Genomic DNA, 11,598 nt, shown 5'->3' with positions numbered 1-11,598 from the left:
ACCAAAACATCTCCTGTTGAATCCTATCCATGTCTACTCAATAGTAAGTCCTATTGAATTCAGTGGGGCTTACTTGGGGAAAGTGGGAATTGGATTGCAGACTTAAAATGCAATCCTACACAAGCAAGTCCCACTGAATTCAATGGACTTTACCTCCAGGTAAGTGTACATAGGTTTGTAACTTTAGAGCACAATCCTGTTTCTGTTTACACCAGAACTAAGTCCTACAACTCCCAGCATCCCCCAGGAAGCATAATTGGCTGGGTCATGCTGGGAGTTGTAGGACCCCCCCCCCCCATCTAAACATGCATAGGATTGCACCCTTACTGTGTACAATATCCCTGTCCCTAAGGCATTCTAATACGACATGACACCAGATTCCTGTTGACAAAATGTAAGTAGGCGGTGAAGAAAGAAATAATTCTGCTTGTACTTGATCGTGGGGGCGGAGGAGAGAAGCAGCGGGGGTGGCGAGGCTGATCCAGTCCGTCCCATCTCGCCCCTACCCTCCTCGTTTTCCCTCTCCGCGTCTGCAGTCTCGGCCCAGAGCAGAGGGGAGGAACCGCTTTGGCTCCGTCGTGTGCGTGAGTGAGTGTGTGTGTGTGAGGGCGGTTCGCTTGTCCCAGGGGGCGGTGCGGGGAAGCGAGGCGGCCAATCCGCCAGCCGGGCTGACGGGGAGGGACGAGAGGCAGGCAGGCAGGCAAGGCAGCCAGGCTCCCTGCAGCCAGAAGCGATCGGCTCGGCAGGCACCTGTGGCGGCCAGAGCCGAGTTAGTTGGGCAAGTCGCTCGCTCGCTCGCTCGCTGGGTGATGCCGCCGCCCGGGCAGGAGCGGGTGGTGCCGGTGCTGGGCGCGCGCTGCAGAACCCTCTACCCCTTCTCCGGGGAGCGGCACCGACACGGGCTGCGCTTCGCCGCGGGGGAGCTGCTCACCGTCCTACAGGCGGGGCCCGACGGCGGCTGGTGGGAAGGGGAGACCGCCGAAGGGCTCAGGGGCTGGTTCCCGGCCAGCTACGTCCAGCTGATCGAGGTGAGGGACGGAGGGAGAAGGAGGCAGCCACCAATTGAGAGACCTCTCTGGGTGGCTTTTGGGGGAGCGTGCGGCGGCCACGGGCTCGGTCCGTGAGTGGGTGATGATCGTGATGGGGCTGCTGCCTCGGAGGGAAGTGGGTCCCGTGTAGCAGGCGGAGGGCTGATGCTTGGCCCCCCTGTGAGTCTGGGGTGGCCGGGACTGAGGACAGGTGGGACGAAGTTTGCGCTGCCACGGGTGGTGGTCGGAGCCCCCGCCAGGGATTCTTTTGCCCTTGTGCGCCTTAGAGGAGTGCTGGTTGGGGCATGCTGTGGGGGGCGCTTCTGTGAGGGGCGGGCGAGGGGCTGCTCTTCCTAGAACACGGCTTTGAGGGGGTGTTGAGCTTGGCTGTCTCATGGTTTGCGTGGGTGGGTGGGATGGGTGAACCCTGCGTGGTGGCACTCGCTGTGGAACAGGAGGGATGGGATTCCTTTGACGTGGGTATATATCTAGACCAGCCTTCCAGATGTTTTTTGTCTCCAACCCCCATCAGCCCCCACCAGCAGGATCAGTGATGGGAGTTGTAGTCCCAAACTTCTGACAGGTGCCAGGTTGGGAAAGACTGGGCAGAAGAGATGTCTTCTGGGATGTGGAGGTGGCGTGGGATGTGGCACAGGCTGCTAACATGGTGCGCGGGGGTACTGTGAACAAGGTATGCCGGGGCTGTTATTTAGGTGCTCTGCGTTAACAACCAGACTGTCTTTTCCGGGGGAGGCTCTTCCTTGCAGTTCGGTTATGGGCAGCTTCTTCCTGAGAAGCAGTATCTCTCCCCCCCCCCCCCCCCGTGCGGTTTGCACCTCAGGAGAGCTCTTCACCTTCCTGAGCCATGTTCTTCCAATGGGTGTAGGTGGGCTGCGCTTCCAAACATGCATGCAGGCTGCCTTTCCACATAGAAGCCTTCGGTGTGAGACTGTGCTGAAGATCCATTTCAGCACATGGGGAGATGAGTAACTCCCCCTCCTCCACAGCATAGGAAGCCACCTTCTACTGAGTCAGACCATTGGGCCATCCAGCTCAGTATTGTCTACAGTACACTGACTAGCCAAGGTGTCAGGTTGGAGTTCTGGGAGGGGCCGTGGCTCAGTGGCAGAGCAACTGCTTTGCATGCAGAAGGTCCCTGGTTCAATCCTAGGAATCTCCAGGCAGGGCTGGGAAAGTCTCCTCTCCGAAACCTTGGAGGGCCACTGCTGTTCCAATGCAGAAGGCAATACTGAGCTTGATGGACCATTGGTGTGACTCAGTATAAGGCAGCATCCTATTTTTTTTTATGCAAATGGGACTTGCTGTACAACAGAGCAATCGGGTGATCACTCTTAATTACTTTACCAGTTGTAATGCGCATAGTGTAGCTTACCCCAACCTGGTGCCTTTCAGAAGTTTGGGACTTCAACTCTCATCAGCCCCATCCAGCATGGCCAATGGGCAGGGATACTGGGAGTTGTAGTTCAAAATATCTAGAGGCCACCAGGTTGGGGACAGCTGCCATAGAGTGTGCCACACTGGTCTGATTTTGTAAGTGGTCCAAGAAGGTGAGGGTGTTCCTTTCTGACAGCATTGTTGGGCTGCACATCTTAACATTCTGACTATGGCTTCAATGTGATCCACTGACGTAGCTTCTAACACACACACACACACACACGCACACACACCAATTTGTCTACATTAATCATAAATTCACTGTAGCCTTCTATTGGAAGACAGTAATGTTTACATATGGCTAAGCTCTGATAGACCACTCTATTGAGCTGAGGGGGAGTGGTGAGAGAAGGGAAGAGCCCTCTGTTTAAAGCTATAGTTAGCACATGTGACACACATTCCAATTAAAATGCATGAACTTTTACTTTGGCAGGATTTATTTCTTAAATAGTCGACAGGGCTCAGCTCATGCGATTCCGTTCTAGGATGTGCACTGCTGTGCAAGTACAGCTGAATGGTGTTAATGTAATATGGTCCCATAGCAACTCTGAGCCAGACTCATAATTTACATGTTTATTTACTTGGAAGTGTCACTGATTAGGAAGGGCTGCTGGCAAAGCTTTCTTCTTGGTATGGAGCAGTCTAACCTAAGAAGAGCCCTTTGAATCAGCCCCATGGCCTATCTAAGCCAGCATTCTGTGACCATGTCGGCCAACCAGATGCTTATGGTTCGGGAGCAGAACCTCTTTCAGATTGAGGGTCGAATTCCATTTTGGAGAAGCTTTGGGGCCACATTTCAGTGATGGGTGGGACTGAACACAAAAGGGGTGGGGCTGCAGGCAAAAGGGCCAGCCCCCCCCCCCAATAACCAAAAATACTAGCATATTTTAGCTTAAAGCTCATACTGTTTGGGACTAAGCCTTAGGAGAAAGGGGCATGGTCACTTGGGTAATCCCAGAGGGACAGATTTGGTCTCCCAGGCCTGGACTATGGGAAGCCCACACAAGCAGAAGATGAGCACTATAGCATCCTCCTGCTAATTTCCCCCTAGCAACTTATATGAAGAGGCATCCCACCTCTATTGACAACCTGGATTTTGAGACTTGCCATTTCTGGAACATATACGTCTGTAACATGTACAAACTGTCAAGATCACACTTGAACATATGGTATTCAAAACCATAAGTAAGTATTTGTAAGTAGACTTATAGATCTACTGATTTCCCATCTGTGTTAAAGGTTTTGCGGACATTTCACCAAAAAAAGTCAAATTCTGCTGCCAAGAAATGCAAGACATTGTAGGCCTCTATGATCAGACTACACAGCATCAGCATCAGCATAATTAATAATTTTATATGACTTTTTCTGATTGCAGAATAGGTTAACTGGCCATCAAGGTATTTTGTGTATTTTTCCAGGGAACTGAAATACTGATGGTCTCTGTGTGTGTAACAAACCTTTGTGAAATGCAGATGGTTGTGGGGCTGTAGCCTTTTCTACGTGTTTGAAGTCCAAACACACAATTAACAAGGGCATGTATATTCAAAAGGGCAAGTATAATTAGCATAGGCTTATATATAGCTGCACGCATGGTCACCTGTGGAGAATTAGAATCACCTCTAGACAACCTGGCAGAGAATCTGTTATATGAACTGTTAAATTGGTAGTGTTTTTCCTTTCAGATTATCAGTGTGCCACAAATGACTAAAAAGAATATGTATAAATGGGTGTTGCTGTAGCATTATTGGAGGGCCAGGATAGGCAAGTCAAAAGCCACCTTTAACAGTGCAATGTATACAGGTCTACTTGGAAGTAAGTCCCAATGAGTTCACTATTGCTTCCTTCCAAGTAAGTGGGGTTAGGCTAACTTTGCAGCTTAATAGTGGATACTGACGATGCATTAAGCATGACATTTTGAGACTATGCTGTACATTCCAGGTAGTATCAATCCTGTTGTTTAGAACGGAAGAAGAGCCCTGCTGGTTCAGACCAGAGGCCTGTCTGGTCCAGCATTCTCTTCATGCAGTGGCTACCCAGCTACCTGTAGGAAGCCCACAAATAGGACATGAGAGTGGTGTGTTCCCCAGGAAAGGCTTTTGAGAGCTTGAGTCCTGTTTCACTGTACATACGAATAAAATGCTTGAGTTGATAGGCCAGACTATGGTGAAGAGTTGCAATATTTCTCCAGTCAGTTGTTTTGCTAAAAATGTGAATTTGCAGCATATTGCCTATGCATCTTCCTTTGCAGCTGCTCTCCTTTTGTGGAGATATTGCATCTAAGCCAGCACTTACGCCAATTTCTTTTTCTGTGTAGTGTTATTCCTCCCTTGTTGTTAGGATTGCTGTGCAGAGTGTGGTACTGTAAGGAACCCTGATGCTTATTGGCTGCTATTTGTGACGTAAATGGTGATACGCAACAGGAGGGGCCATGCAGGGAAATGCTATTGAAATTGCTACCATCTGAAAATCAGCAGAAGAGTTTTCTTACTGTATGTAATTCCTAGACTAAGGCTGAGTTCGGACGACATGCTCATCAACGGTTCTTTCCCGTTCTGTTCCTATTACCTACCCTGCCCCTCCAGTTGATTAGCTTGTTGTCTGAACTCAGCCTAAGTTGTTGGGCCCACACTTCAGAGTCTTGCAAGATTGTGTCCTCCTCTTTTTCTGTGTGCAGGGGAATGTATAAGGTTGGGGTAGAGCACAGCAGCATGGTTATTGTCCCAACCTTCATCTATTGGGAGTGAATGACATGTCATATTGTTTTCGTAAGACTTGGAGGAATATTATGCAAATAACAAAGCTGTAATTGGGACACACACAAGGATAACATGGAAATGAGGAATTCTTCCCATATGATTTGGCTTCACGTTCTCAACCCAAATCCAGCAATTTAGGTTATTTCCCCTCCTCTTTTGCTTATTTTTGCACTTGTATCTGCAAGGTGAGAGAACATGCCTGCCCCACCGATGCGTATGAAAGAAAGATCATTAGTGTTTTTAACAAGCTGTTGAACTGTTTTTGAAATTCAGCCATAGAAACTTTAGCTGTTGACGGTTAGCAGAGATGTGTATATTTTAAATAGAGTTCTCTGTGGGCTCAGAAAGAGTTGTAGTTTTATATTTATTTATTTATTTTAAAAAACATACAAACCAAATCTTTAACAGCTTTGAGAGCCAAGTTGTAAGGGATATTTAAGAAGGTGTATAGGTCCTTTCTCATATGAAGGACAATTTCCCCAGTATTTTGGTGTTCACTCCTTTTCCTGTTTTTGAAGCTTAAAACCCTTTGGCTGCGGCAGTAATAACACATCTCTTTAGCACTGCTCTTTGCTGACCATGTTTCTGAAGTGGTTCTTATGTGCTGTTTGTTTCCCCAGCAGAGTGTAATTGCTCTCAATTAGTTTGTTCCTGTTAGGCCTGTTTAAGATGATCGGGTAATGACCATGTCCTTATTTATGCTCTAAGGCCTACAAATCCATACAATGTTGTTGACTAATTAGAACTGTGTCAAGAAACATGGAGACTGCACGAAGCAGGAGCACATGGTAAAACATATGTGGTGGAGGAAATATAACTCTGTGTATGTGCTTTACTTATGTATGTTTTCAATGAGAGTATTAATCTGTTCATTTCTGCCTTCACAGGGAAGGCAGAAATGAACAGATTGTTCTTATTCTTTTAAGAACAGGCCATTTTTCTAAGGACAGGGTAGTGTTACGGGTTTGGAGTTGGTTTGCATGTCCTCTTGGGATCCCTTCCAGCCCTGTGATTCTTGATTGTAAATTTGGATAGGAGAGAGGTTAATGGAACCAGTATGACTACTGGAGATTATGTTATTGGCCCTGGCAGAGTAGCTAAGTACCTTTACTTTGTTAAGGAGATTGCTCTCAATAGCTGGGCTCTTCTGGAAGTAAGAGCCATTTGGGAACCATGGTTTAGAGAACTGGATGTGGGTCAGGGCCATAGATTAAGAACCCAAGCTCTTGAAATTGGTTATGTGAACAAAAGTCCACATGTTGAGTCCAAGGTGTGAGGAACAACAAACAATTTGGAGTCTGGCTTGTTGGGTAGAATGTTACTTTGGCAGAAATATGACAATCCTAGCTCTTGATTTATTGAAGTTTCTAGCCCTCATGAGAGCAGAGAAGATCTTATCAACATAATTGGAAACCAAAGGAGGGCAGGGTTAAAGAAGCAGGATTGAATGTTCCTCTATACTCTCCACATATCACAAATGACAACGGGCACTTCTGGATAACATTCTGGATCTCACAATAACAGATCACTAGGCAAGCCTCTCTCCCCCACTATTGAACACTGCTGAATCCTCTGTTCTGTCTGCACTGGACAAGCCTGTCCTGCACTGATTTAAAATCAAAGGTTATATTTGCTTGGTTAATGATTAGAAAAAAACATGGTTGCCCTACAATGGCTGCATTTAGTCACAACGCTAAACCATGGTTTGGTGTTACAAGAGCATGGTGTAGTAAGCCTTGAGCTCATGTGCCTCTTGCTCCTTCGTGTGCAGAGGGAGAAAATGTGAAGGGAAAATAACTTTAGGGTGGCATCCTATGCATGTTTAGACAGAAAAAACGTTATCCAACTCCCCATGTAGGAGGAGGAATGCTGGGGATTGTAGGACTTTTTCTCCTGTTAAACATGCATAGGATTGCACCCTCCAGGTTCTGTGCGCATACATGTAAATGGAAACACTTAAACACTAAGGGGCAGTGCCTGGATATTCTAAAGGTGTATCCAACCCTCCACTTGGAGATTGGAATGTTTAGAGACTCAGAAGAGGGGGCTGAACTCTGAAGAAAGATAACGCCACTAACTCACATTAGTAAATTTTAATCATGCATCCCCAACAGGAAGAGTGGCGGCAGCAGCAGTGGGGATGATTTACCAGGTGTAAGTATAAGAAAAACAGGACTGTCCTGGGTGTTTGGGGCCCATTGGAGCACATGCACGTACACAACTCTGCCCTCTCTCATATCTTCTGTCTCCCTCCCGTACTTATTCAGAGTTGGTCTTCCTTTACTCTAACAGTTCAGTCCCTTCTAAATAATGCTGCATTGTGCTACAGCCGATCTTAAATGTTTCGTGAACTTCCCAGAGAGCTTTGGCAATTGGGCAGTATTGAAATGTGCTATATTAGTAAATAAAGTTTTGTTATCAGACTATAAATCCATTAACTTTAGGGTTGGAAGAAAGCAAACATCCACCCCACTGCTGTGTGATGCCATCATTTGACCCCTGGCACGTTTAACCCATGTCATTCCAGGTGTGGTATGCCACTTAGAAAGGTGCTCCATGTCAAAAGTACAGATGGCTTCAAGCAAATCCACTTCCTCTGCCTGAAGCCACTGCTCCCAATTGTGCAAAGATGCTTGCAAAATAAATTCATTTCCTGTTGCATTATTTGGGTGCAGAATTCTAGATGCAGGCTTCTACAATGGGTGAGAAGATTTGCTCCAGCAGGCATTCTGAATTTCAGCTTTCTCTTATAGGCCTTAAGAAGTGAGCTGGCCTGATGTGGGCTTGGCCTTTTCCAATTTACGCAGGAGAGACATTTTAGCCACTGCGGCAGCCTATAATTCAGAAGGTGCAAAAGTGGAATAAAACTTCATTTTAATGCCTGCTGTGTTTAATTTACTGTATGTTCTTGAAGTGCAACCCTATGCATATTTACCTGGAAGTAAGCTATACAGTATTCAGTGGAGCTTACTCCCAAGTAAATGAGCATAGGATTGCAGACTAAATTGTTAAATGTTTTAGTAGGTTATGTTTTGTATATAAAAGGTAATGGTTATAGCAATTGACTGTTGCTAAGCCTAGGGTCTCATCTACACCGAGCAGGATATTCCACTATGAAAGCAGTATGCAAGTGGTATATAAAGGGCATATACACTACTGCTTTATAGCTGTATTGAAGTGCACTATAGGATCTACACTACTACTTTATAGTGGTACTGAAGTGCACTGACAACTGTTGGGGCCCATGACACATCTTCACCCAGCAGGATATTCCACTATGAAGCAGTATGAAAGCGGTATATGGTATGTGCAGTGGGCCCCAACAGTTGTCAGTGCACTTCAATACCATTATAAAGCAGGAGTGTGGCTCCTGCTTTTTATATACTGCTTTCATACCGCTTTGAAAGTGGAATATCCTGCTTGGTGTAGATGAGCCCTAGGCCTGAACAGTGTGTTGCCCTAGTATGGCTCAGTATTTTCTTTGTGAGCATTTGATCCTGTGATGGTGACATTTGTACAATACTAATATTTTACAACAGATTATTTGGGTGTGTGTATCAAGTGTTATTTTCTTTTTCTCTTTTGACTGGTGGCTTTGAGAAACCACTTAAGTAAAGGAGCAGCAGCCAATGCAAATTTTGCTCACTGAAAAACGTCAGGACTTTTTATAGCTGCTGTCACCTCCCATAGCTACACATCTCTCTTATGAAGCATAATGTGTCATTCCAGTACTGATGGGGACAGCTTGGAAATTGGCACCTTCTGCCAGCACCCATACGTTTGCAGAGAGCTGCAGTTGTCTTCAGTGGGTCTTAGTTTTATATGTAGATGCGAAAAACAGATTTTTGATAGGGGGAAAATAGTTCTGCTTGCCAGCCATCTAAAAGATCAGTTGCTTCCTATGTGCTGCTAATTCACATTTGTAAAGTAAGTGTTTTTATCTTACCATGTTGGTAGTGGGATGGTGAGGTTGCTCATTCAAGGCTGTTGTTGCAGATACAGCTTCCCATACTACTGTTGCTGCCTGAAATGGCAAGATAGGTAACACTGGGATTAGGGATGTACAGATTATGTTAAATCCATTCCATCTGTGTTTTGTGGATTTTCAGGCATTTCTCCTTCCCTCACCTGCTCGTTGACAGAATCGGATTTTTTAAACAAGCATTTCATTCTACTTGCATTCATTCACATTCAGGCGTGCGGGTTCTGCATGACTTTGAAAAAGTTGGTCTGCTGCAAAATCCTCAAGTCGGATTCATAGAACTCCGAACTCATATGATGCCATTCTGGATCATATGAGTTCTGACATCCCTTCCTGAGGTTCTCTTGCTCTGTGATAGAAGTGGACCGTTATCTGCTAGCTTAATCCCTTTCTTCCCTGCTCCACAGGTTGTGTGGGGAACTTCTGCGCAACAAGCGAGTGTGGGAGTGGAACACATTTTGCTCAGCCAGGACATATGGGGTCCTGAGTGCACAGCGGAAAGGAATCGTATTATAATGCACATGGTACATATCCTGATTATTCAGGGACCGTCTTTCACTTTGGCCTTGAACATACAAACACCTCCAGGGATAAAGAGAGTCAAGGGAGAGCCAGTGTGGTGTAGTGGCTAAGTGTTGGATTGAGAGTCGGGAGATGCAGGTTCTAGTCTCCACTCAGCCATGGAAACCCACTGGGTGACTTTGGGCCAGTCACAGACTCTCAGCCCAACTTACCTCACAGGGTTGTTGTTGTGAGGATAAAATGGAGAAGAGGAGGATCATGTATGCCGCCTTGGGTTCCTTGGATGAAAAAAAGCGGGATATAAATGCAATTAATAATAATAATAATAATAATAATAATAATAATAATGGGATTTGTTGCCATAAGAAGACGTGATCAAGTTGGTTTCTTCAGCACTTTTGTACCCAGTATTAGAGAGGTGAAGGCCTGGGGTAGGGGACAGGAATGGGAAAGTTAAATAAACTAATAAATAAATTCCCTTTGTTTTCCCCCACCAGGGATTTTGGGAAAATTGAAAGGAAGGAGAATGTTTACCCCTGCATTTTCCTGTTTTTTTCCCCTCTGTCTCTTCCCTCCCTCCCCACACCACCACCTTTTGCAGGTTCAGTTCTGAACTACTCACACCTCTGTCCCTTGATTTGTGCAGGTTTCTCTCTGAGCTGAATGAGGGAAGAATTCCGTTGGAGCGTCTGTTGCTATTTATATTGGGGGGGGGGTTAAATAGCCCCTTGCTTGTGTGTGGGCTTGGGCAGCAGTTAGTGGGAAGTGCCTATGCTGCTAGGTCTTGCTCAATTCAAAATGTGGTACCTGTTGAAAATTAGTTGCCAGCGAGGCTTTTTGAACCATGTTTACAAAGTTGTTGCAAAGTGTGACTGCTTAGTGAAAGTGAAGATGAAAGTGGAGTAAGCTATCCTGAGAATATACTGTAATTAAGCTGTGGTTTAGTTAGAGATACCAGGACTCAAACCTTTGCTGAATCCATACTTTTCTCACCTGAAAGTTATGCCTCTTAACCCCTGCTGTTCAGGACAGGTTGTGGTCTGCTTTACCCAGTCCTCTTCTCTGTGGCTCTACTCTTGATCTACTTTGTTCCTTTGGGTTCTCTCCAGGTTCCACTACCTGGCTTTATCCAAGAAGACAATATTTTTGAAGTCTGAAGTTGACTCTTTCTTTCTTTCTTTCTTTCTTTCTTTCTTTCTTTCTTTCTTTCTTTCTTTCTTTCTTAAGAAGTTCTGGGCTAACCCCTAGATCAGCAAATAAATTCTGAGATTGAACCTTAGTGATTAAAAAAAAGAGGGGGGGGGTTCCTATGTGTTTCATTTTCTGAAAGAACATCTCCTGTGAGCAACTCCTGCTGCATGACACACTGTAGCATCACGGGATGTCCTTCCTTGTTGCAGTGGTATTGCTGATGTAATTGGTGATGTCAGTGGGAAAAGTAAGGATGGAAGGAACATGGTTCAAAGGGTACGAATACTCAGCTTTGATAAATCAAGGCTAATACAAGCAACCATTTTTCATCAAAGTGAAGTCACTGTATGAGTTGGCTTTTCTTTGGATGGCATTCTGACGGAGAGGTAGGGATGTGAATGTATACACACACACACACACACATATTAGGAACATATAAAAGGGGCCAGCAAAAAGCTCACAATTGAGGCCGTGATGGAGATGCTTCAGAGATCTGTTTGGGACCTCTTTGCTTTTTCCCCTTATGTAGGGCTAGGTAAACTCTCTCATGCATGAATGGGGCTGCTCATTTAAAAAGGCATCTGCATTTTAAAAGTACAGAATATGATAAGGGCGCTGGTGGGGGAGCTGTTGCTGATCACTAGACTAGTAATGTTGCAGGCAC

At 45.6% G+C, this 11,598-nt stretch overlaps 1 protein-coding gene across 1 annotated transcript in view; it reads left to right on the top strand.

Annotated features, from left to right (window-relative positions):
- The first annotated feature begins 809 nt into the window (after positions 1-809).
- The window catches only part of GAS7 (growth arrest specific 7), a 140,355-nt gene continuing 129,566 nt past the window's right edge, over positions 810-11,598 (top strand). Inside the window, exon 1 of the mRNA XM_063121514.1 lies at positions 810-1,028. Coding sequence (XP_062977584.1) covers positions 810-1,028 — 219 coding nt within the window. The remainder of the gene's footprint in view (positions 1,029-11,598) is intronic.

Source organism: Elgaria multicarinata, chromosome 3, assembly GCF_023053635.1.
Source record: "Elgaria multicarinata webbii isolate HBS135686 ecotype San Diego chromosome 3, rElgMul1.1.pri, whole genome shotgun sequence".
Classification (NCBI taxonomy): Eukaryota; Metazoa; Chordata; class Lepidosauria; order Squamata; family Anguidae; genus Elgaria; species Elgaria multicarinata.
This window is presented reverse-complemented; position numbering and strand designations above follow the sequence as displayed.